At 38.5% G+C, this 25,584-nt stretch overlaps 2 protein-coding genes across 2 annotated transcripts in view; one reads left to right on the forward strand and one right to left on the reverse strand.

Moving 5' to 3' along the window:
- ccdc71 (coiled-coil domain containing 71) overlaps positions 1-25,584 on the forward strand; it is a 181,283-nt gene that overhangs the window by 48,327 nt on the left and 107,372 nt on the right. The gene's annotated exons all lie outside the window — the stretch shown is intronic.
- The window catches only part of stab1 (stabilin 1), a 93,174-nt gene that overhangs the window by 19,748 nt on the left and 47,842 nt on the right, over positions 1-25,584 (reverse strand). Inside the window, exons 41-59 of the mRNA XM_059328410.1 lie at positions 25,335-25,414; positions 23,351-23,476; positions 22,160-22,233; positions 19,164-19,235; positions 17,885-18,004; positions 16,533-16,580; positions 15,814-15,894; positions 14,612-14,758; positions 12,932-13,066; positions 12,783-12,842; positions 8,569-8,745; positions 7,659-7,748; positions 6,671-6,817; positions 5,782-5,838; positions 5,520-5,688; positions 4,411-4,560; positions 3,037-3,141; positions 2,077-2,193; positions 729-861 (exon numbers count right to left, since the gene is read on the reverse strand). Of these exons, the coding sequence (XP_059184393.1) occupies positions 729-861; positions 2,077-2,193; positions 3,037-3,141; positions 4,411-4,560; positions 5,520-5,688; positions 5,782-5,838; positions 6,671-6,817; positions 7,659-7,748; positions 8,569-8,745; positions 12,783-12,842; positions 12,932-13,066; positions 14,612-14,758; positions 15,814-15,894; positions 16,533-16,580; positions 17,885-18,004; positions 19,164-19,235; positions 22,160-22,233; positions 23,351-23,476; positions 25,335-25,414 (2,088 nt within the window). The remainder of the gene's footprint in view (positions 1-728; positions 862-2,076; positions 2,194-3,036; positions 3,142-4,410; positions 4,561-5,519; positions 5,689-5,781; positions 5,839-6,670; positions 6,818-7,658; positions 7,749-8,568; positions 8,746-12,782; positions 12,843-12,931; positions 13,067-14,611; positions 14,759-15,813; positions 15,895-16,532; positions 16,581-17,884; positions 18,005-19,163; positions 19,236-22,159; positions 22,234-23,350; positions 23,477-25,334; positions 25,415-25,584) is intronic.

Raw genomic sequence — 25,584 nt, forward strand, 5'->3', positions numbered from 1 at the left:
CAATCAGAGAACGGGGAGGGACGTTGAGACGATGACGCGTACTATTGGACAGACGGAAGCTTGTAGTTTTGTAGTTTTCTTACAGATCCAACATGGCTGCAGCAGACACCAAGCTCTCTGTGGATCTAGCTGTAGACAGAGTTCTAGATAGTTTAGAGACAAAGTTGATTTTAAAAGAAGAACAACGTTTGGCTTTACACTCCTTTATCACCACCAGAAAGGAGGTTTTAGCCTTGCTGAGAAACAGGATCTAATCTACCAACAAGCCCCGTTAGCGGCTAAGCTAATGGGTTTAGCCAGACCCCGGTCGTTGTAGTCATCTTGCCATTGATCGCCTTGATGGAGGACCAGGTAATAAATATCTGTCTGAAGATTGTTCATATGTGGAGTGTCCTTCTTCTTCCTTCATACATATCTTTCTGCACAAACGGCAATAATCGTTCAGTGCCATCGTGTAAACATCAGTCGTCTTCTTCCTCGTTGAATTTCTGTCTCTCTACATACGTCATCTGGTATAACTGATCTGATTGGCTAAGAGCTACCTACAGACGCTATGATAGACATTCGTAGCGCCCAATAAACGGCTCTGGAGGATCGTAAACCACGCCTCCTCTACGGAAACATGAATTGCTGGCGTCCAGACTAGATCTCTTTTGTGATTAGTCTGGAGTTAGCCAGGCTACATGTGAAATCTATATTGGTAAAGAAGAGGAGAGAAACATGGAAACCTGTTGATGGGCTCGCAGGAGTATCCGTCCCCCTGGTAGTCGCTGTGACAGGAGCAGTTGACCAGCAGTCCGGTCTGGTTGCAGTCTGCGTTCTGGTGGCAGCCCCCGTTGTACTCGGAGCAGAGGTCTGGAGCTGCACAGTGGTTCAGGAAACAAGAACAAAAGAACATAAATCTCATCTGCCCACAGTGTGCATTCACGTCCGAACAAATGACCTTTTCCCCATGGCGGTCTATGGGGCTGTTGGTGCGTGTTGGTGGATCATCTGTGGTCCTACGCCCAAACTAGAACTCTGACAGCTTTACCACACCAATGTGAGGGACAAGACACATTTTACTACGTTTATATGTATAAATTATTTCTGTAGAGTGGTATCTGCGGCCTCAAGCAGTTTCCAAATGTATTTTTTGACAAATTTTTCTCTCCCTCTACACTCTAGCGATGATGTTATCCACTCTAACCTCTCCATAGGGTTACATTGGGGGATTTTTTGGCCTATTTTTGCCGAATAATTTGAAAACCGTTCGCCGAAACTCTTAGAATAGTGTAGGAATGGTAAGAGGTCGTAACGTGTGTTAAGTTGAACACAGTAAACTGATCTAACCGATCTATGGATAGCACATTAAACAAGAATATCTAAAGAACATGCTTATAAGAACCAACCTGACTCCTCCTTTTGCTGGGCTTATTTTATTTCTTCAAGTTTCTACTTTCAGATACAAATTATTTATAAATGTGATCTTCTATACACTATTATTTTCCAGTCATTAACAAGACATGTGTTTATGCATTATTAGATTTTACAATGATTCCTCTGACCGTTTGAACCACAATTACTTCTGGGCTTCCTTTGGAAATCAAATCGAATAAGCAGCACAAGGCATTTAATAACTTTTTATGACTCTTTGTGATTCATAGTCATAATTTTGTGTTTACTGATCGTACAAGGAAATCTTTACCACGCTGAATGAAACAACATGGAAGAAACACATGAGAAAAAACTCCGTGCAGTTGGATTCTCTCAGCACGTCATCTCTTAAGTCCTTCACATCTTCCCTTGACCTCATGATGTTTCCATCAGTTGTGTATGTGAGTTACAGCAGGCTCACAGTGATCTGACACCCTGCAGCTAGCGATGCAGCATATTTTATTGTTAAGTCTTGAAGGCCAAAGTTCTGATTTAAGTTTCTCTTTCTTATGTCAAGCACACTCAACATTTCTTTAGAAATGTTCTAGTTGATATGTGTTATTATGTTGTTACGAGCTTCACTATTATCATGCTGAACAAAAGGCTTCAGAAATGAATCTCTGTCTGTTAAACTGTCTTGCGGAGCTGCAGAACACTCACGTGGCTCTGGACTGCAGAAGGTCCCGTTACCCTCAAACCCAGACTGACACTGACAGCCGACGCCGGGAACACAGTCGGCCTGGGCGTGGCACTCCCGGCACTCCTCTGGGATTGAGCCTGGACAGACAGACGGATGGTTTAAAATAATACCTTTAGTCATATAGCACCTTTAAAAACAGCGTTCACAAAGTGCTTTGACAGAACAAGCATGAATAAAACTCATGCAAAAATATAGGAAACCAACAATGAAGAAGAAAAAAATAACACACGGGTTAAAAAGACCAACATCACGTGAATGCAAGTCTGTAAAAATGTGTTTTGAGAAGTGACTTAAAATAATTCAGTGATTCAGCGAGCCTCAGGTCTTCAGGTAGGGCGTTCCAGAGTCAAACACCCTATCACCTTTAGGCCTCGTTTCCATGACGACGGTCTGAACAGAGGACGCAAACGTGGCGTCTCGTCTTCACTTTTTATTCCTCGTTTAGACGAGCGTTTTCAGGAGGAAATCTGCTGCATACGGTGAGGCTAAAGTGTGTGAATGTGATTGGGTATGCAGCCAGGCGGCATCACAAAAAGTTCCTTTTATAATGTTTTTAAATGTAAAATGTTATGTTTTGTACCCTGTTGAAGCTACTGAATCTTTTACACACGTTTATTATATAAATTATGTTAAATTTGTTAAATTGATGTTAAAATTAATTTTAAAGTCTTTCTTTTTCACTTGTGCACAGTAATGGTACGATGTTGCCTACGGGCATAAATTATTATCATTATAAAATTTCTTCAGATTATGTTTATTTAGTCTGTTTTAAGACTAAGTGCGGACCACAGAGGGTTAAACTGAGCCCGATGCAGTCTCAAAATACTAAAGTCAGCCAAGGACTCAGCCCTCCAAAAGGAGTGGAGGAGGTGAAACATGTTGGACTAGATGAAAGAAGCAGAGTGAGGAGAGAGACTTGCCTATATCGATCTGGCAGTTATCTCCCTTCCAGCCGGCGTTACAGACGCACCGACCAGAGCCCTCGATGCCGTCATCACAGCGACCCTGCCGACCACAGCTACAGGCTGGGAGAGGAAACACCAATCCATGACTCAATCAGTTCAAATCAGCTCACATAGAGCTGAGAAGACAACCGGTTAGGTTAGGTTAGGTTGGGTTGGGTTGGGTTGGGTTAGGTTAGTTTGGGTTGGGTTGGGTTGGGTTGGGTTGGGTTGGGTTGGGTTAGGTTAGGTTAGGTTAGGTTAGGTTAGGTTAGTTTGGGTTGGGTTGGGTTGGGTTGGGTTGGGTTGGGTTAGTTTGGGTTGGGTTGGGTTGGGTTGGGTTAGGTTAGTTTGGGTTGGGTAGGGTTGGGTTGGGTTGGGTTGGGTTGGGTTGGGTTGGGTTAGGTTAGCTTGGGTTGGGTTGGGTTGGGTTGGGTTGGGTTGGGTTAGGTTAGTTTGGGTTGGGTTGGGTTGGGTTGGGTTAGGTTAGGTTAGGTTAGGTTAGGTTAGGTTAGGTTAGGTTAGGTTAGGTTGGGTTGGGTTGGGTTGAGTTGGGTTAGGTTAGGTTAGGTTTAATTTGGTTAGGTTAGGTTAGGTTGGGTTGGGTTAGGTTAGGTTTAATTTGGTTGGGTTAGGTTGGGTTGGGTTGGGTTAGGTTAGGTTGGGTTAGGTTTAATTTGGTTAGGTTAGGTTGGGTTGGGTTGGGTTGGGTTAGGTTAGGTTAGGTTTAATTTGGTTAGGTTATGTTAGGTTAGGTTGGGTTAGATTAGATTAGGTTAGATTCGGTTAGGTTAGATTCGGTTAGGTTAGGTTTAATTTGGTTAGGTTAGGTTCAATTCGGTTAGGTTAGGTTAGGTTAGGTGAGGTTGGGTTGGGTTGGGTTGGGTTAGGTTGGGTTAGATTCGATTAGGTTAGATTAGGTTTAATTTGGTTAGGTTAAATTTGGTTAGTTTAGGTTAGGTTGGGCTGGGTTGGGTTGGGTTGGTTTGGGCTAGGTTAGGCTAGGTTAGGTTAGGTTAGGTTAGGTTAGGTTAGGTTAGGTTAGGTTGGGTTGGATTCAATTAGGTTAGATTAGGTTTAATTTGGTTAGGTTAGGTTAACTTTGGTTAGGTTAAGTTAGGTTGGGTTGGGTTGGGTTAGGTAAAGTTAGGTTGGGTTGGGTTGGGTTAGGTAAAGTTAGATTAGGTGAGATTAGGTTTGATAAATTTAGATTAGATGAGGTTGGGACAAAAATATATTTCCATCTTATGATAATTTTGCAGTGAAATCTGTCTACAGGGAACAACAGTATTCTGTCTTTTTCCCCTTTAAATATCTGGTTTGAATCAGAACCGGTTCCTGTTGTTGGGTTACCTGTGCAGTTGGGCCCGTAGTGCTGGTAGTTACACAGTTCACAGGCCTTTCCTCTGAAACCTTGGTGGCACTTACACTGTCCCGAACCCTGCATACCATCGCTGCAGTTACCATGGTTACCACAAGGGGTCTCCAGGCCACCTGGACAAACTAAAACACAGGGAAGGAGTTAATGAACACACTGAGGACAAACAAAAGAGACACAATGCCACAATTAATACATTTACTCTAGCACTAATTTAAGGTACTTGCATTTTACTTGAATCTTTCATTTTGTGCTATTTTCTACTTCTAACGACATTATAGGGGAAATATTTTTTAACATTTAATGGGTTCAGCTTCTTTATTGTTAAGAATTGCTGCTTTTCTTTCGGTTAGTAAAAATAATTTGAATGTATATGCAATAATGTTTGGACTAATCTGCCCTACAGAGTCTAACTGCAGTAACTACATTTTTGGTCAAAATTGAGTTATAACTAAAAATGAACTCCTTGATGTCTGTTTTATCTTGTGACAAAGTTTTAGATTTCAATTTTGCTTTATTTCAGAGAAATAACTACATAAAAACCACAAAATCCAACTCAAAACCAAGCAGAAATTACACTTACCACAGTCTGCTTTGGATATATATACTCATTTAAACATAAAAATAATAGAAACTATAAGTTTATTTGAAAGGGAAATTATTATCTAGATAGTGATGAAGTAAAAAAGTGAGATAGAATTATATTAAGACTAAAATATAACATAATACATACACACATACGCAAATCTTTGAATAGATTTCATCTGCAATAACAAAATCAATTTGAAAATGAATTCCTCACCTTGGCATCATCATCTGGTCATCTTGTGACTTTTTGATCTTTTTTTGGGTAATTTAGCATCTTTTTGGTCATCTTTGGTAATTTTACATGTTTTTTGGAGTCATTTTGTGACTTTTTTGGTCTTTTTTGGGTAATTTATCGTCCTTTTTGGTAATTTCACATGTTTTTTGGGGTCATTTTGACAGGTGAGCAAACCTTCATTTCTGATAATTTCATTCACTTAGACTGTTGAAGACATTCATTTCAATGGTTCGTTGGTTCAATGGGACAATGTTTCCTCACCTTGGCAGTCTCGGCTGTAGTGGTTTTTGCAGCACTTTTGGACCCAGGAAGCATACTGACAGACTCTCTTACAGCCCATCCGGCTGAAAGGATCATCGAAGTCACTGTACCAGGAGGGGTAGCGGCCATACCGGGGCGGTCTGACGTTGAAACAACGCTCCTTATTCCCCTGGAAGAAGAAGGCATTGAGACATTTATTCCTACATAGTTTATGTACAAGCTGTTATTATTGTTATATTGTTGATATTTGAGCAGATCTTACCGTGTCTTTGTGTCTGAACGGACAGTTTGGAGGGAAGTTGCAGCCTCCACAGCGACCCTGAGACATTACAAGACACAAAGCTTTACGTTACCATCAGAAGACTTTAAAAGACCTGGAAAAGTGTTTAGAAAAGTGTTTAGAGTTTCTAGTCCCAGTCTCGTCTCACACTGAGGTTTTAGACAGACTGTTAATCTAGCAGGTAGGGTTGTCAAAAGTATCGATACTTTTGACAACCCTACTAAAACATTGTATCCGGATACGATACTCATTTTCAAAAGTATCAATGAAAAGTGTTATTTTCTCTCTTGAAGTCCCAGAATGAAGCAGAGAAAAGTCGACTTATCAAGCTTGTCTAATATTGTGCACAGCATACAAAATATTGTTCTAATTGTTATTGTTTATTGTATTTATTTATTTTTTGCACTACCTCAGACCTGAAGCTTGTTGTCATAGTTGCAGTTTCTTTTTGCACAACTGTTTTTATTATAAATATTTAACCTGTGGTTCTGTTCATTTTTAACATGTTACATTTTTCTTGTTACTAAAAATATTTCTGTTAAATTTTGGGGTCTTTGTTTTTATCCTGGTGGTATCGAAAATGGTATCGAGTATCGAATATTTTCCTGAGTATCGGTATGGAGTTGAACATCTTAGTATGGTGACAACCCTACTAGCAGGGGAACTATTTGCTGACTACAACGAGCGCCGGGACTCCAGTAAAACTCCTGGATTTACTAGAGACGTTCAGCTTTCAGTCTGGGACTACTGGGGACATCTGTTGGTTTAAGACAGCATAAAACAAATAGTTGTACTAGTTAGAATGAAATACTTACTATGACTAGTTCAGGTATTGTGAGTCATGTGCAGTAATGGTATTATCTCCACTTACGTAAGTGGTTTTGTTCTCCAGGCTGTCGCAGAGCGCTCCGAGGCCAGGAGGCTCCAGCAGCCGGTCGATGCCGTAGCCTATTCCCTCTTTGAAGCTGAGGAAGCGATCCACCACCTTGGCTCCATTCTCATTAATCCACACGGCCCCCTGGACACACACACACACACACACACACACACACCAAACAATCAATACATTTTAAAAACAGTACACCTCAGAGAGGATAAAATAAACAAGAAAACATCAAGAATCACCAGCTGGCAGTTGCAGAAGCCAACGTGGTGACCCTGTTGGATTGCATTCATGAACGCAAAGTTCATTGCAACTGCCAGAGAAAGCTTCACCCCAACAACAAGGACAACCAGCAACTTAAACTTCTTCCCTCCCTGCCTCCATCAAAAAAGGATTCCCCCCCCTTTTCCAACTGGACTGTGAGTAATGTAACTGGGCTTAGAAAGGCAACCAGCAAGGACTATAAGAACAAAGGATTTGACCTGTAATTAATGATTTGGTTTATATGTGTGTTTTTAAGTATGTTTATGCAACATTTGTGTTACATCAATCAAAGTTGTATGTTAATCTTCCTTTATACAGACAGCCAGTCTTATATGCAACTAACTATACTGACCCTTTGATTTGCTCACACACTGATTTACACATCATATATTTTAAGTTAGCTGTAACAAACAGTTTGTAACAGCTCAAACTGCCACACGGCCACCAGGCCTAGTTTTCCCTTCACAGCATGACTTTTACAATCCATTGTGTGATGAGCTTCACACACACACACACACACACACACACACACACACACACACACACACACACACAGCAAACAATCAATACATTTTAAAAACAGTACACCTCAGAGAGGATAAAATAAACAAGAAAACATAAAGAATCACCAGCTGGCAGTTACAGAAGCCAACGTGGTGACCCTGTTGGATTGTGTGTGTGTGTGTGTGTGTGTGTGTGTGTGTTTTCTTACCACCAGTGTCTTGTCACAGCTGAACTTGATGGTGGATCCATGCATGGTGCGGTACGTCGAGTATCTACTGGGAATACCAACACCCACCACCTGCACACACAGGGAAAGACACATTGATACGTTCTCTAGCTCAGTAGAGATGTTGCCAATGATAGTGGTGACCTATGACCTTTCCTTCACAACCCTCAGAACAAACTTTATATTTTCAGCTCTACAGGTAGAGGCCTGTTGGGTGTATATCTGCTCCTTCCTTTTGCTGTTATTCCTTTATCCTTTCCTTTTTGTCTTATTATTGTGCAAAATAAAAAAACTTTTAATCCTTTTAATTGACCCAGTTAACCCTTAATTGGACACTCATTGAAATAATTGCAAATTCCAAATTTCCACCCTAGAGAATATTGGAGGATATTACATACTGCCAGAATTTGTAAAAAAAAAAACATACGGACCCGGGGGAGGGGGGTAATATTTTGAGGAAAAAAATGTGCAGATTTATGAGATTTAAAGTGGTGAATCCGTGAGAAAAAAGTTGTTTTTTTTCCCCACTTTTGTCTCGTAAATCTGCGACTTTTTTCGAGCAGATTTGCCACTTTAAATCTCTAAAATCTTTTCTTTGGCACTTTAATCTAGTAAATTTGGAACCCCCCCCCCCAAGTATTCATACTTGGCCTTAATATGCCGTCATAGTCAAGTTCTCCTTGTACAAGTCCATGTGGTTCTACGACCAAACAGAGAGACATGAGGACCCCATTGATATCCACTGAAGTTACCAAATATAGTTCTTCGCCCGATAAAGGGTTAAAAGAGTTGTGTTGGTAGGCCTTCCTCCTCTCCCTCCTCTTCCTCCTCTTCCTCCTCTCCCTCCTCTCCCTCCTCTTCCTCCTCTCCCTCCTCTTCCTCCTCCTCCTACCTTTGAGCCTCGGATGATGTGAGCCTTCACCACGGCAGCCACCTGGTCCTGGTGTTCGGGGCTGGACAGCCAGTGCTGCCTGTCAGCTGGCAGCGACTTGAGGGCTTCGTCTGTGGGCCAGAAGATGGTGAAGGGCTGGTGGATGGACATCTGCAGCACAGGGATCAGCCCGGCGTCCTGCACAGAGACGGGACGGTGAAGATTACTGTCAGTATCAGAGTCAGGACAGGAAGACAGCGATGAAGAAAGAGATATACAGCACAATGGGAGGGGAGGAAAGGAGGAAAAAACAATGAAAGAAGGTAGGCAGAGTCTCTCTGCAATGCTCATGGAAGACTTTTCAGTATATATCAAGGGTATAATAGTTCTGGATTTTTCATCTGTTTTAGTTTTAATTTTGTTGTCAGTTTTTGTTTTCAAATTCAGTTAGTTTTAATGAGTTTTTAGAGTGAGTTTGCTAGTTTTAATTAGTTTTTATTTTTTGGAAATGCTTCGTTTTAGTTTAGTTTTTATTAGTTTTAGTTTAGTTTTTATTAGTTGTAGTTGTTTTGTAATGGGGGTATTTGTTGGGTGTAAATTTGTCAATTTTTTCTCGTTAATTTGTCACCTTTTTCTTGTTAATTTGTCACTTTTTTCTCGTTAATTTGTCACCTTTTTCTCGTTAATTTGTCACTTTTTTCTCGTAAATTTGTCAGGTTTTTAAATTAGTTTTAGTGTCAGTTGTAGTTTAGTTTTTATTAGTTGTAGTTTAGTTTTTATTAGTTGTAGTTGTTTTGTAATGGGGTATTTGTTGGGTCCAGATTCAATAAGGTCACAATAAATGTTGCCTGTTTGTCAGTTTGTTTTTGTAAATTTTTCACTTTTTTCTTGTAAATTTGTCACTTTTTTCCTAGGCAAGGCAAGGCAAGTTTATTTGTATAGCACAATTCAACACAAGGTAATTCAAAGTGCTTTACATACACATTAAAAACAGCAAGACACAATTGAAAACAATAAAAACAGTCAATTAAAACAGGGAAGATACAGCAGGATAAAAAAAAAGAGATAAAATAATAAAAAGCACAAGTCAAACATTGTGTAGTTAAAAAGTAAGGGCAGTAGAGTAGAGCAGATAAGTGTTAAAGTTAAGAGTACGCTTCAGTAAACAATAGTGTTTTTAGTCCTGATTTAAAGGAGCTGACCGTTTGGGCAGACCTCAGATCTACAGGTAGTTTGTTCCACAGGTGAGGAGCAGAATAACTGAAAGCTGCCTCACCCCGCTTAGTTCTTGTTTTTGGGACACGCAACAAGCCAGTTCCAGATGACCTAAGGGGTCTGGATGCTTCATAGAGAGGGAGCAGATCAAGCATGTAATTTGGTCCGAGACCATTCAGAGCTTTGTAGACCAGCAGTAAGATTTTAAAATCTATCCTCTGACTCACAGGAAGCCAGTGTAGTGATTTAAGGACCGGTGTAATATGGTCCAGTTTCCTGGTGTTTGTGAGGACTCTGGCGGCAGCGTTCTGGATCAGCTGCAGCTGCCTGATTGATTTTTTGTTAAGACCTGTGAAGATGCCATTGCAGTAATCCAACCTACTAAAAATAAATGCATGGATAAGTTTTACCATGTCTTGTTTGGACAGAAGACCCTTAATTCTAGCTATGTTTTTCAGGTGGTAATAGGCAGATTTAGTGATAAGCTTTAGATGGCTGTTGAAGTTCAGGTCTGAGTCAATAATTACACCAAGATTTCTGGCTTGATTTGTAGCTGTCAATGACATAGAGCCAAGGTGAGCGCTGATCTTAGATCTTTCATTTTTAGGGCCGAAAATGATCACCTCTGTCTTCTCTGCATTTAGCTGGAGAAAGTTCTGGCACATCCACTCATTGATTTGATGAATACAGTTACTCAATGAGAGTAAGGGACTGTAGTCGTGTGAGGACACTGAAATGTAGAGTTGTGTGTCATCGGCATAAGTATGGTAGGAGATGTTGTGATGTTCCATAATCTGAGCTAGCGGTAGCATATAGATGTTGAATAGAAGCGGTCCGAGAATGGTCCCTTGAGGAACCCCACATGTGATCTTAGTTCGCTCAGACTCATGGTTTCCAATTGACACAAAAAAGTCCCTATCTTGTAAGTAAGATTTGAACCATTGTAGCACAGTGCCAGTGAGCCCCACCCACTGTTCCAGTCTGCTGACTAGTATGTTATGATCAACTGTGTCAAATGCAGCACTGAGATCCAGTAAAACCAGGACAGAGGATTTGCCTACATCAGTGTTCAGATTTATATCATTTAAGACTTTGATAAGTACAGTCTCAGTGCTGTGGTGTCGCCGAAATCCAGACTGAAATGTGTTAAAAAGATTATTTTGCATCATAAAAGCATGAATTTGCTCAAAAACAACCTTTTCAATGATTTTCCCCAGAAATGGCAGATTTGATATTGGCCTATAGTTACTAATTGTTGTGGAATCCAGATTAGATTTTTTTAGGAGAGGTTTTATTACTGCAGTTTTCAAAGTCTGTGGAAACTGTCCTGCTTGGAGAGAAGAATTTATTATCTGCAGTACATCCGGAGCTATGCAGTTGAAAACAGTTTTAAAAAAGTTTGAAGGCATAATATCAAGGCAGCAGGTTGTGGGCTTTAATTTTGAAACCGTTTCCGTGAGTGTTGTGTAATCTAGGAGGCTAAAATGTCCTAGCTTGACTAGAGGATGGGAAGGCACCAGTGTTATCATTCCTGAGCTGGAGCTGCACACTGCTTGTCTTATCTGTAATATTTTGTTTGTGAAGAAGGCTGCAAAGTCATTGCATGACTTGTTAGACAGCAGCTCAGGAGGGACTGATGCTGTGGGATTTGTCAGTCTGTCTACTACAGAAAAAAGTGTGCGGGCATTATTACTGTTTCTATTGATAATCTCTGAAAAATATGACTGCCTTGCATTCTTCAGTTCTTGATTATAGTTGCGAAGACCCTCTTTATAAATATCGTAGTATACTTGGAGTTTGTTCTTTCGCCACCTGCGTTCAGCTTGTCTACATACTTTTTTCTGCACTTTAACTAGTTTGGCGTAGTCAATTTGTCATTTTTTTCTTGTAAATTTGTCAATTTTTTAAATTAGTTTTAGTTTATTTTTTATTAGTTTTAGTTTAGTTTTTATTAGTTTTAGTTCAGTTTTTATTAGTTTTAGTTTAGTTTTTATTAGTTTTAGTTCAAGTGAAAAAACAATGAAAAACGGGAGGCAGAGTCTCGCTGCAGTGCTCATGGGAGTTTAACCAGACAGCCTTGAGTCAGGGCTGTTTGTGGGAGGCCAGATCAGGTTGGAATCTGGGCTGTAGGCAAAAGTGGCAGCAATTTCCTGCTACTCATCTGGTCCATTTTGTCGATGCTGGTCTCTGGATCGATCCAGTCTCTTCTCCAGGGCCGTCAGTCGCTCCATGATTTTATCCAAAGTTCGGTTTGTGACCACAGTCTGAGTTCTGACAGCTCTAACCATCGAATCAATCATCTCAGCAGCCTGATGGGGCTTTGGACAGCTGTCACTGTTTACTGTGTATCTCCATAAACCAGAGCAAAGCCTGATCCAATCAGAAAAAGACCTGTTATCAAGGTTCAGAATAGATAGAGATCTTCTATATCCTCTATGGAGAGAGCCGCCAGGCACCCGAACCCAGGCTCCTCGTCTCCTCGTGGAGAAGATGGTGTCAATTTAGTTGAGAGACCAGTTGATCAAATCCATGATTTTTATTAGTTTTGAGAGCAGTGTAGAGAGAGTCTTCCAAAGTAAAAGACAGAATAAAAGACGAGGCGAGAGGAGTGAAGCAGGAAAAAACACAGGCAGGGAGAGAGGGAAGACAAGTGCAACCGCCTCCTTCAGAAAGCAACAGAAGAAGAGTTCTCATGTTAGCAGTCCAAGCACTAATTAGCTTAAAATTAGCAAAAAGAGACATAAAATTACCAAAAAGACACACAAAAAAGACACAAAATAACCAAATGAAGACACAAAATGACCAAAAAGACACAAAAAAGACACAAAATTACCAAAAAGAGACATAAAATACCAAGTAAATACATAAAATGACCATAAGTTTTAGGCTTGAAATATTTAATTCTATGTGTAAAGAATCTATATGATGCATGAGTTTCATTTTCTGAAATGATTGATGAAAAATATTGAACTTTTTCATGATATTCTAATGTTTTCATTAGTAGAAATTAAACTACGTACCTCCAGAAGTTTGTAGAAGCGTCTGAAGCCGTAAACTTCTGCTGCTGACGTGAAATTAATCTAAACAGAGAGATCAAACTGGCTGTCAGTCAACTCTGATTCATCATCAATCATTTACTGATGAATTGATTTAAAGGAGCTCAGCTCACCAGCTCAGGCTGGATCCTGGTCTTATCCTGCAGACTGTAGGGGGTCAACATGGTGTCAATGTGGTGGATGATCCCATTAGACGTGGTGTAATCACTCCTCAGGACCCGCGAGCTGTTGTTGATCCACACCACACCCTGCACACAGACAGGCAGGGAGACAGACAGGGAGACAGACAGACAGACAGACAGACAGGGAGACAGACAGACAGACAGACAGACAGGGAGAGAGACAGGGAGAGAGAGAGACAGACAGACAGGCAGACAAGCAGGGAGACAGACAGACAGACAGACAGACAGGGAGAGAGACAGACAGACAGGGAGACAGACAGGGAGACAGACAGACAGACAGGGAGACAGACAGGGAGAGAGAGAGAGAGACAGGGAGAGAGAGAGAGACAGGCGTGGAAGACTTTTCAGTATATATCAAGGTTATAATAGTTTTGGATTTTTCATCTGTTTTAGTTTTAATTTTGTTGTCAGTTTTTGTTTTCAAATTCAGTTAGTTTTAATGAGTTTTTAGAGTGAGTTTGCTAGTTTTAATTCGTTTTTATTTTTTGAAAAATGCTTAGTTGTAGTGTAGTTTTCATTAGATGTAGTTGTTTTGTAATGGGGTATTTGTTTGGTGCCAGATTCAATAAAGTCATAATAAATGTTGGCTGGTGCAATTTTTTCTCGTAAATTTGTGAATTTTTTAAATTCGTTTTACTGTCAGTTTTTATTAGTTGTAGTTTAGTTTTTATTAGTTGTAGTTTAGTTTTTATTAGTTTTAGTTTAGTTTTTATTAGTTGGAGTTTAGTTTTTATTAGTTGGAGTTTAGTTTTTATTAGTTGTAGTTTAGTTTTTATTAGTTTTAGTTCAGTTTTTATTAGTTTTAGTTTAGTTTTTATTAGTTTTAGTTTAGTTTTTATTAGTTGGAGTTTAGTTTTTATTAGTTGGAGTTTAGTTTTTATTAGTTGGAGTTTAGTTTTTATTAGTTGGAGTTTAGTTTTTATTAGTTTTAGTTTAGTTTTTATTAGTTGTAGTTTAGTTTTTATTAGTTGTAGTTCAGTTTTTATTAGTTTTAGTTTAGTTTTTATTAGTTGTAGTTTAGTTTTTATTAGTTGTAGTTCAGTTTTTATTAGTTTTAGTTTAGTTTTTATTAGTTTTAGTTTAGTTTTTATTAGTTTTAGTTTAGTTTTTATTAGTTGTAGTTTAGTTTTTATTAGTTGTAGTGTAGTTTTTATTAGTTGTAGTTTAGTTTTTATTAGTTTTAGTTTAGTTTTTATTAGTTGTAGTTTTTTTGTAATGGGGTATTTGTTGGGTCCAGATTCAATAAGGTCACAATAAATGTTTCCTTTATTTCCTTTGTCTGATCCATCTCAGCCCCAATAAGTTTATTAAGTCATAAAACCAGATAGATGAAATAGATTTCATATCAACCAAAAAGGTTTACGGATGAAAAAAGTTGACAAAGACGAAAACTAAGGACATTTTCACTATAATTTTAGTTAGTTTTGGAACCACAAAGTACAGTTTCAGTTAGTTATCGTTTTTTTTTAAAAACTCTCGTTTTTATTTTTATTTCAGTTAACGAATTTTTTTTTTCAATTCTAGTTTTGGTTAACTATAATAACTTTGGTGTGTGTGTGTATGTGTGTGTGTGTGTGTGTGTGTGTGTGTGTGTGTGTGTGTGTGTGTTACCTCCTGCAGGCTGAAGGTTAGTGTGTGTCCAGACGTTGAGACGGCGAGCTTCGTGGTTTTGAGATCACTGAACGTCAAAGTCTCACAGGAAACGACGTGATAACGAGCGAGATCAGGAAGACGACCTAACGCCTCCCACTCCTCGAACTACACACACACACACACACACACCAGTCAATGATGTAGATATCGTACAGCAGTAATCATGATTCACACTTTATAACTAAGATAAAAGTTCTACGCTGTAAAAAAAAATCTGTTAAATTTACGGTGAAATACCGTCAGCTGTGGTTGCCAGAACTTACTGACTACAGTGAGTACATTTTCTACTGTAAGTTTAAATGTAAATATTATCAAAAACTGTAATTTTGACTGAATATTCCCTTTATTTTTAGGGTAATGTACTGCTACAGGGCTAACTGTTAGCCTGTTAGCAATTTGCAGACTGGACACTAAGGGGTAAACATCCCGTCCGGCTCTGCAGCTAGGAGAGACTGCTGCAGGAGGACTGTTCTTACTCGTTTTTACTCTTCTTAACGAGCCTCCGGCACCCGCGGCTCGTTAAGAAGAGCCTTCGGCCCCCGCGGCTCGTTAAAAAGAGCCTCCGGCCCCAGCGGCTCCTTAAGAAGAGCTTTCGGCCCCGGCTGCTCGTTAAGAAGAGCCTCTGGCCCCCCGCGGCTAGCTAAGAAGAGTAAGAACAAGTCTCCAAAAGTCTCCAATAACACCAAAAAAAGTCTCTGGGTTTGTCTCCAGTCGGTTTTTAAAGAAATAGTCTCTAAGGGGGTCTGAAAAGTTGCTAAATATAGCAACAACGTTGCTAAGTTGGCAACACTGCTTCACCAGCTTTTAGAAATGTTGCGTGTTGTTGTGGCGTCCAGTACTACGTCACATCCTGCTTAGCGTTCTATCCAATCAGCAACCAGGCTGTTATCAGGGGAGAATAAAGACCCTGCTCTACTACAGGGACTAAAGACTCCAGACAGAAGACCCTCAGGACGGCTCGTATTCAGCGAGTGAGACCGCCTCATTCTGGGTATTGGACTATAATGGAAACACCACTAGAATCATTGAGGTCAGACATTTTAAGGGACATCAACATTAGAAAAACACACTTTTTAGTGGAGAATAAAAGCTCAAGATAAGATTGCTCATATTAATATTGTTGCATTAGATAATATTCAAACAGCAGATGTTGAACTCACAGAGGAGGCGTTGTTGTTTTCCACCACGGGGACAAAGACGGTGAAGGGTCCGTCACCATAGAGACCCCGGGCCCCGGACCGCTGGGACACAAAGACAACAGAACAAAGTCATGTGATGAAGGAAATAAAGTTATGGAAGAAATATCCTAAATATCTGTATTCAAGAGCGTAGATTATCAGTTTTGGAGCCTGATTTTATTCCTTCCCAGTGAAACAGCTCCTTCTCCTGCTCACATTTATTCTCCTCATCATCACATTTTGTGCAGATTTCTGCTGCTTTCATTCAAAATATTTGATGCTTGAACTTAAAAATCTCAAGCTTGTGCTCACATTTCTTCTTCCTGGACACAAACATTTCACTCGCACTCAAATGTGTCCATAGAATCCGTGAAACCAGCGTGATAAATTATTATAATTTCCTTTAAATCTTTTTAATCACGCTGGTTACACGGATTCTATAACTGTAACAGTAATTCATTAATTTAAATTTAAAATCATAATATGACATTTTGAAGAAAAGCAGCAGAAATCTGAGTGTCTGAAACAAAACATTTTAAACTTTGCAATCAGAGTTTTATTTTGTGATCGCTATAATTTAATCAAGTGTCAGCAGTAAAACAGCTGTTGTGTCTTCAGTAAATCAAACCATCTTTGCTTTTACTAAAAAGCATCAAATTAATATGTGTTTTATTTCGTGTGTGGATTTCAACGTGACTCACAGATAAAAGTCGGCGGAAGAAGTCGTTCTCTGCTGCTCGATACACCTCCTGCAGGAGCACAACACACGACTTTAACCCTCCATGGAACACATTATGATGCCAGTTAGGAAAAAAATGTTTGGAGTGTTTTTGTCTTAAAATAGACTAAATAAACATCATTTTTTATTTATTTTTTTGGCCTACTGGGTATTAATAGTAACAGCCTGAACTTTACTTTACTGCAACCAACATCAAATATATCTTTGTTAAATTGTAAAGATCAAAACTAAATTATGATGAATGTTATGCTTTTGAACATTATATAAATATGTAAACACACACTACTAATATCTCATGCTGCTGATTCCATAATGGTTCGTTGTTGCCTCGGGGCAACACAGCAATTTTCCATATTGGTCCGTTGCATTTTAACAAGTTTCCATTATTTAATTAGAAAATAAATTGCATGAAACTATCGAACATTAAGGTTTACGCACCTATTATTATTATTATTATTATTATTATTATTATTATTATTATATAGTTCTAAGTATCTAGGTGTTTACCTGGATAATAAGTTGGACTGGTTCCTAAACACAGACGCTCTCTACAAAAAGGGGCGGAGCTCCTCTTTTTCTTCTACTCTAGTCTACAGAGCTGGTTCTGGTCTACAGAGCTGGTTCTGGTCTAAAGAGCTGGTTCTGCTCTACAGAGCTGGTTCTGGTCTATAGAGCTGGTTCTAGTCTACAGAGCTGGTTCTGGTCTACAGAGCTGGTTCTAGTCTACAGAGCTGGTTCTAGTCTATAGAGCCGGTTCTGGTCTACAGAGCTGGTTCTGGTCTACAGAGCTGGTTGGGGTCTAGAGCTGGTTCTAGTCTACAGAGCTGGTTCTAGTATAAAGAGCTGGTTCTGGTCTACCTAGCTGGTTCTGGTCTACAGAGCTGGTTCTGGTCTAGAGCTGGTTCTGGTCTACAGAGCTGGTTCTGGTCTAAAGAGCTGGTTCTGGTCTATAGAGCTGGTTCTGGTCTAGAGCTGGTTCTAGTCTATAGAGCTGGTTCTAGTCTAAAGAGCTGGTTCTGGTCTATAGAGCTGGTTCTGGTCTGTAGAGCTGGTTCTAGTCTACAGAGCTGGTTCTGCTCTACAGAGCTGGTTCTGGTCTATAGAGCTGGTTCTAGTCTACAGAGCTGGTTCTGGTCTATAGAGTTGGTTCTGGTCTACAGAGCTGGTTCTAGTCTACAGAGCTGGTTCTGGTCTACAGAGCTGGTTCTAGTCTACAGAGCTGGTTCTGGTCTAGAGCTGGTTCAGGTCTACAGAGCTGGTTCTGGTCTAGAGCTGGTTCTAGTCTACAGAGCTGGTTCTGGTCATGTGACTCACAGAGTTTGTGTTTCCGCGGCAGTCGATGCCGTCCCCCACGTGTCCTCTGATGCAGGTGCAGTTCCTCTGGCCCTGGCCCAGGTACTCACAGCGAGCGTGCGCGCTGCAGCCGCCATTGTTCTGCACACAAACACACAAAACGTTCATTTTTTTATTAATGATTAATAATTAAACCGTATAAACACAGAGCTGGCTCCTCACTGACCCTTTATGATGAGCTGAGAGGAAGAACATTAAATCTCTAGAGGGAAGGTTAATTATTACAGTTACTACCTCCATTAATATACATATACACACATTTATAAATGGGATGCTGTTTGAAAACACACAAATTTAGAATGTATGACAACGTCCTTACTTTTACTGAATCTGGGTCGTATGTTTAGCAAATGTATTGAATAGACTGCCAACACATAATATACAGGTACATCTGAAAACATTAGAATATCATGAAAAAGTTCACTATTTTTGTCCTTTATTTCAGAAAGTGAAACACATTATATAAATTCATTACACATAGAGTGAAATATTTCAAGCCTGTTTTTCTTCTAATTTTGATGATTCTGGCTTAGAGATAATTAAAAAAAACACTAAACTCAGTGTCTCAGAAAATTAGAACATTGTGAAGAAGTTGAATATGTGAGTCCACAGTTGTTTTTGGTCATTTTTACATCTATTAAAAATGACACAAAAAGACACAAAATGACCAAAAATACACAAAAATGACCACAAAAAAAAGAAATAAAATTACAAAGAGACACAACATAACAAAGAAAATACAAAAATGACCAAAAAGACACAAAATTACCAAAAAGAGACATAAATTTACCAAAAAGAGACACAAAATACCAACCATGGACTGACATATTCAACTTCTTCACAATATTCTCATTTTATACTGAGACACTGAGTTTAGTGTTTTCATTCTCTCTAAGCCAGAATCATCAAAATTACAAGAAAAACAGGCTTGGAATATTTCACTCTATGTGTAATGAATCTATATAATGTATGAGTTTCACTTTCTGGAATAATTGACAAAAAATATTGAACTTTTTCATGATATTCAAATTTTTTGAGATGTACTTACTTTTATCATTCAGAGGAAATTGGATGATGACAACAAGAGTCTAAATGATGTATAATGTTGTCTAATCTGTGTGGAGCAGCTCTCTTCTCTCTCTCAGGAGATTTAACAACAAACTAAGATAAACCCAGCTGTATGATCTGTATTTAATGGTTGGTTAAAGAGTTGTAAGAGGAGAGAATAAGGGAGACGTACGGTCCTGCAGGGGTTGAGAGGGTAACAGAACCTCCCCGAGCCTTTAAAACCAAACCGACAGGAACAGGACGTCTGGAGAGAACAGAGAGAACAGAGAGAACAGAGAGAACAGAGAGAACAGAGAGAACAGTCAGTCAATAACTCTTCATCCATCTGTTTCCTACAGAACCTCCTCCTGCTCTCTACTATACTGGGCTCTGTTCATTTTTTCCGCTAAGGACGTTTTGTTTGAAGTTTTTTGCTCACCAAAGTTATTTTTTTGTGATTATCTACGGTGGCCCTGAGAGCTCACATCACTGAAACATGCTAATACACAAAACACAACAAACTGAGAAAACATCTTCATCAATCACAAGACAACAAGAGCAGCATTTAGAACACAAAGACCACAACACAACAGAAGTGTTTCCAGAGGACACTTAAAAGTGATGCACACGTCTGGACACGCTTGATATTATTAAGTTATTTCATGATAATGATCATTTCACGTTATAACGTTATGATGTGAACGTCACATTATTTCATAATAAGGATATTTTCATGTTATAACGTTATATATAGCGTTAGCCCGCTAGCATTAGCCTGTTAGCCCGTATCAATCACATTGCAGTTAAACAACCAAATAAATGAATGATACAAGTTTTAGTTGGTCTCTCTCAACGGCACCAAGCTGGCCTTGGTCTTGCTAGCACGCTAACGTTAGCACCGGTTAGCATGCTATGCTTTTAACCCTCTAACTGTCTGCTCAACCACATGGTAGAGCACATTTAGAGTCACCATGTCTCAGTGAAAGGAGAGTTTAACTGAAATCCACCTGATTGAGCCTCTCTACCACTTGGCTCAGGTTTGTTTTTCTAAAATAAATCTGCTAGATGTCACTGAGTCTTTAAATATTGAAATGCCTCTTAGTCCCGCCTCCAACCAGGAAATCAGAAACAAGAAAATCACTCCAGACATTTGTTCTGTTTTTGGTGAAATTTTGAAAGGTAGATACATTTTTTTGACATATAATCCTGTCAGACGCCTAACTGAACAGAGTAATGTTAAATGATTCCAACAAAAAACTGTAATGAATGTATAATATTTTTTTTAAAACTATATCAACCAAACAGTTGATTTGACGATTTGTGGTTAGCTTAGCGGTATTTCGCTAATGTCATTATAATGAACTATGTGCTATGAAATCATAACTTCTGATCATTCATTGCTGTAAATATGAAACATTTAATGTTAGTCCATCATAAATATGCTGAAATAATTAATTAAATGTGTAGTTTCTGTCACTTTCTGAGATGATTTCAGAGTAAATATGGTAATTATTTAGAATAAATATGTGGAAATCATGACTATCACAACTAATTCCATTTTTAACAAAATGGCAAATGCTGGTATACTAATATTTTTACCTTTGTAAGAGAATGTAGTTTGTGATTTTGAAAAGAAAAACATCAGTTCAACCTCCATTCAGTGTCTCTTTGGTCACCTAGACTTTGTTTTAAAGCAGTCATATTTATAATATTAATATACGAGTTGTGAGTTTAATGGTGGCCCATAAAGCCTTCGTGTTATCCAGCAGTAATTCCCAGGCTGCTGGGCTGCGGTGATAAAATCCTTATTGTTTAATCATAACATTGTCGGACAAAATCATAAATATAAATATTGGGTAATGACGACAGCTCTGCTGCACAAAAGGCTGAACAGATGATAAATGAAATGACCAGAGGAAGTCTTCTTCACTTTACTTGGAAGTTTTTGTGGTTTGTTGTCTGTAGGGAACATTGAACCATAACGGTGCACAAGAGAAAAAGAACGTTTTTTTAATTAATTTGAACATAATTTATTTAATAAACATGTGTAAAATATTCAGTAGCTTCATCAGGGTGCAATACATAACATTTTAAATTTAAGAACATTATAAAAGGAACTTTTTTAACCGATTTCTTTTCATTTCACGTCTTTTTTGGTTATTTTACTTTTTTTTAAAAGTCATTTTGCATCTTTTTTGGGTCATTTTGCATCTTTTTTAGTCATTTTGCATCTTATTGGGTAATTTTACGTCTTTTTTGGTCATGTTAAGTCTTTTTTGGGTCATTTTGCATCTTTTTTGGTAATTTTATGTCTTTTTTGGTCATTTTGCATCTTTTTTGGTCATTTTATGTCTTTTTAAAGTAATTTTACGTCTTTTTTGGTCATGTTACTTTTTTTGGTCATTTTACATCTTTTTTTTAGTCAGTTTACATAACATTTTAAATTTAAAAACATTATAAAAGGAACTTTTTTAACCGGTTTCTTGTCTGAGTGATTTTTTATGCCGCAAAATGATAAAGATGGACACAATAACAGAAAGAGAGAAAATGGAGAGAAGTCTTCAGGAATTTAATGTTTTTTTGTGATCAATTCATGTCATTTTTACAGTCAATTTGTGTAATTTTGTGTCTTTTTTTGGTAATTTTATGTCTTTTTTCATCATTTTATGTCTTCTTTGGTCATTTTGTGATCATTAGTAGTAATATATACAAAATGTATACAGAATTGCAAAGCTGTTTCCTTTGGAAAAGTCTGCAAAATAGTGTTCCAACATGGCCTCCTGGAGGTCATGTGACTAATTAAAGCATTGCTATTGGTTCCCTATACTCTTCCCTCTTTTTTAAAGTATCGCATCACTCAAAAACATGCATTGTAGAAACCTGACACCGGACCATAGAGGGTTAAAGTTAGTTGTTGAAATGCTAACACAATTATTTTTTTTGTTAATACAATGATTTAACCCTTTATTTAGTATTTAGTAATAGTATTTGGCTATTATGTCTGTTTCTTTTCATTCTTAAGAAGAAGAAGATCACAAGAAGAACACTTTACTTTAAAGGACCCACAGATGCTGTTGGATCCTTATTAAAACCTGAAACCTCTGAAACTGAGTGATGGTCAGCGTTGGCTCATGTCTAATATTATGAATAATGGAAACCTGACATTTTACTGCAGTAGTGTTGTCTTACAATGTTGGGACCTGCTCTGATGCAATCTGCCGACTTGCTGCAGCCTCCGTTATTGACCAGACAGCCGTCCATCTCTGTCAACACACAACACGTTGGATGTAAATGTTTATGATATATAAACATGTAAACCAGACAGCTGGCAGTGAATTATGACACTAGCTGTACTTATGGATCAGGGGAAAGCAAAGAAAATAAAAGTCATGCAACATTTTCGTGCAATAGTTCAGAATAAAGAACTCCCACCATTAGCCTTCGGGGCTTGAAAGGCCTTTCATTTACTCATTTCTTTGATATTTGTCCAGGTTTTGTTAACCCTTTGATGCACAACATGGTCTAAAGTGACCCAACAGTTTTAATGTTCTATATCTTTGCAATAAATTATTTTCATCATTCAGTATTCCAGGTTTACCTCAATTAGTTTGTTTTTGATCATTATACATCCTAATTTTATGTTTTCCTTCATTATTTTTTAATAAAATCCCTTTTTGTGTCACTACTCTTCTAATGCACAACATGGGTCAAAAATGACCCATATCCATTTTTAGCTAACTAGCTTGCTAAGCTAACTACATAGCTAACTTCTTGGCTAAGTAACTTGCTAAGGTAACTATATAGCTAACTTCTTGGCTAAGTAGCTTGTTAAGCTAACTACTTAGCTAACTTCTTGACTAAGTAGCTTGCTAAGGTAACTACATAGCTAACTTCTTGGCTAAGTAGCTTGCTAAGGTAACTACATAGCTAATTTCTTGGCTAAGTAGCTTGCTAAGCTAACTACATAGCTAAATTCTTGGCTAAGTAGCTTGTTAAGCTAACTACTTGGCTAACTTCTTGGCTAAGTAGTTAGCTTAGCAAGCTACTTAGCCAAGTAGTTAGCTATGTAATAATACAAAACCTCTTTTTCTTCATAAAGTATGAGAAGCAAAATGGAAATAAGGATCTGTTGTTATCAAAAACAAGATATTTAAAGAATACTTGGAATATTCAATCATAAAATAAGTTGATATCAAAAGATAGAGCACAGAAACACACAGCAGCATTAAATACCATGAAGGGAATGAATGAGGGTCATTTAGACCATGTTGTGCATTAGAAGGTGTTTATATGTTGCCAATCAAAGGGTTAAGATGTCACGGTGTTCCAAGTTAGGACTGCGAGGTCAGAGGTCAGGGGTCAGAGGTCAGGGCTACATACCCAGGCAGACCACCCCGTCTCCGGTGTAGCCCTCCTTACAGGTGCAGGTTCTCTCTCCTGCTGACACTTTCATGCAGGAGGCGAATTCTGAACATCCTCCGTTAGACATGCTGCACAGATCCAGCTCTGAGACACACAGGAACAACGTCATCACATTTCAACATCTGCTGTTTGAATATCACCTAATGCAACAATATTAATATTACTAATCTTATCTTTGGTTTGTATTCTCCACTAAATAGTGTGTTTTTCTTGTATCTGTGTAAACTCTGCCACTCTAAGGTGTTTTCACGTTGCTCTGCTGAAGGACAGTCTCTAATCTGAGGCTGAAATGTTCGCCGGGCTGGCTAGATTTGGAATTGTCACAGTTTTGGAAGCCAGAAAGCTTTGGTAGCTAAGCAACCAGGTGGCCAGGTGGAGTCAACCAATCAGAGCAGAGCAATCAACGGAAATTAACTGCCGGTGTAGAGAATGTTCCACCACAGTTTATATTCTTTTTGGGTCATTTCACGTCTTTTTTGGTCATTTTACATCTTTTTTTAAGTCATTTTGCATCTTTTTTGGTCATGTTAAGTCTTTTTTGGGTCATTTTGCATCTTTTTTAGTCAGTTTGCATCTTTTTGGGTCATTTTACGTCTTTCTTGGTCATTTTACATCTTTTTTTAAGTCATTTTGTGTTTTTTGTGGTCATGTTAAGTCTTTTTTGGGTCATTTTGCATCTTTTTTTAAGTCATTTTGCATCTTTTTGGTCATTTTACGTATTTTTTTTGGTCGTTTTACATCTTTTTAAAGTCATTTTGTGTTTTGGGATCATGTTAGGTCTTTTTTTTTGTCATTTTACGTCTTTTTTTTGGTCATAAATATATATATATAAAAGGACGTCTCGTGGTTTGGTCTCATAACTTTGAGCCTTTCACTGTATTTTCACGTAATGACAGTTTATTTAAACGTTTTGTTCATTAAATGTCTTGTTCAGTGTCTGAATGTCTTGTTTTCAGTTAGAATGTCTGTGTTGGAGGAGGGGAGGAGGGGGAGGGGGTTAGGGGGGCTTTGGTAGCTAAGCAACCAGGTGGCCAGGTGGAGTGGACCAATCAGAGCAGAGCAATCAACTGAAATTAACTGCCACTGAGAATGTTTGTCGCGGTGAGCAGCCAGAGGTGGACAGACTGGAATTTCTGGCCTCGAACAGAAAGCATTTTTGGCAAAACCATAATACCTATCATTGATCCGACTTCACTTTGAGCGTCCTGAGTTCTTCCTGAACGTCTACATATGGTTTTTTTTAAGAAAAATGAAAAAATAGCTTTGTTAGAGCGATCTAAAAAAACTGTTCCATCTCCCTTTTTCAGAAATCTCCCTGTGTTTTTAATATGGGAGCCAATGAGGCTGTTGGTGGTGTTGGTGGATCATCTGTGCGTCCTACGCCCAAATTATAACTCTGACAGCTTTACCAGAGGATTGTGAGGGAGAAGACTCATTTTCCTACGTTTCTATGTATAAATTATTTTTGTAGAGTGGAATTTGCGGCCTGGAGCGCAGTTTTCAAATTTATTTTTTGACAGTTTTTTCTCTCCCTCTACACTCTGGTGATGATGTCACACACTGTGACACGAACATTCCGTGCAATACACACCCATTATAATCTCAGAATTTCTCCAAAAATGATCATGGTCATTGAACAGGGATTGATAAAAAACTATATGACCTATCGAAACGTGGATTAATACACCGATACACAAGACTTGTGTCTACTGTTTAAAGTTTAAATGGAGTCTCTAGGTGAAATTATGCCGGAGGAGTAGACGTTTGAATGTGTGTATGTATAAATTATTTCTGTAGAGTGATATTTGTGGCCTGGAGCAGTTTTCACATTTATTTCTTGACTAGAGTTACATTGGGGGGATTTTTTGCCTGGTGAATAGTAGTTAGTGTGTGTGTGTGTGTGTGTGTGTGTGTGTGTGTGTGTGTGTGTGTGTGTGTGTACCTTTGCAGTAGGTCCCATTGCCTTTATATCCAGCTACACACACACAGGCTGGAGCTGTCCCCTGAGGTCCTGTTATACAGCTGCAGCACACAATAAAACTGGTGAAATCATGTCACACATCTGGACACACAACCTTCATATAAAGTTCATGATATATAAATAAAATAACATATACAGCTTGAATGACACAAGCAGCACCATTAATGTTAGAGTCAGTTCAACTTTGTCTGACTTCAATGTTACAGTTAGA

The sequence above is a fragment of the Centropristis striata genome, chromosome 3 (genome assembly GCF_030273125.1).
Source record: "Centropristis striata isolate RG_2023a ecotype Rhode Island chromosome 3, C.striata_1.0, whole genome shotgun sequence".
Classification (NCBI taxonomy): Eukaryota; Metazoa; Chordata; class Actinopteri; order Perciformes; family Serranidae; genus Centropristis; species Centropristis striata.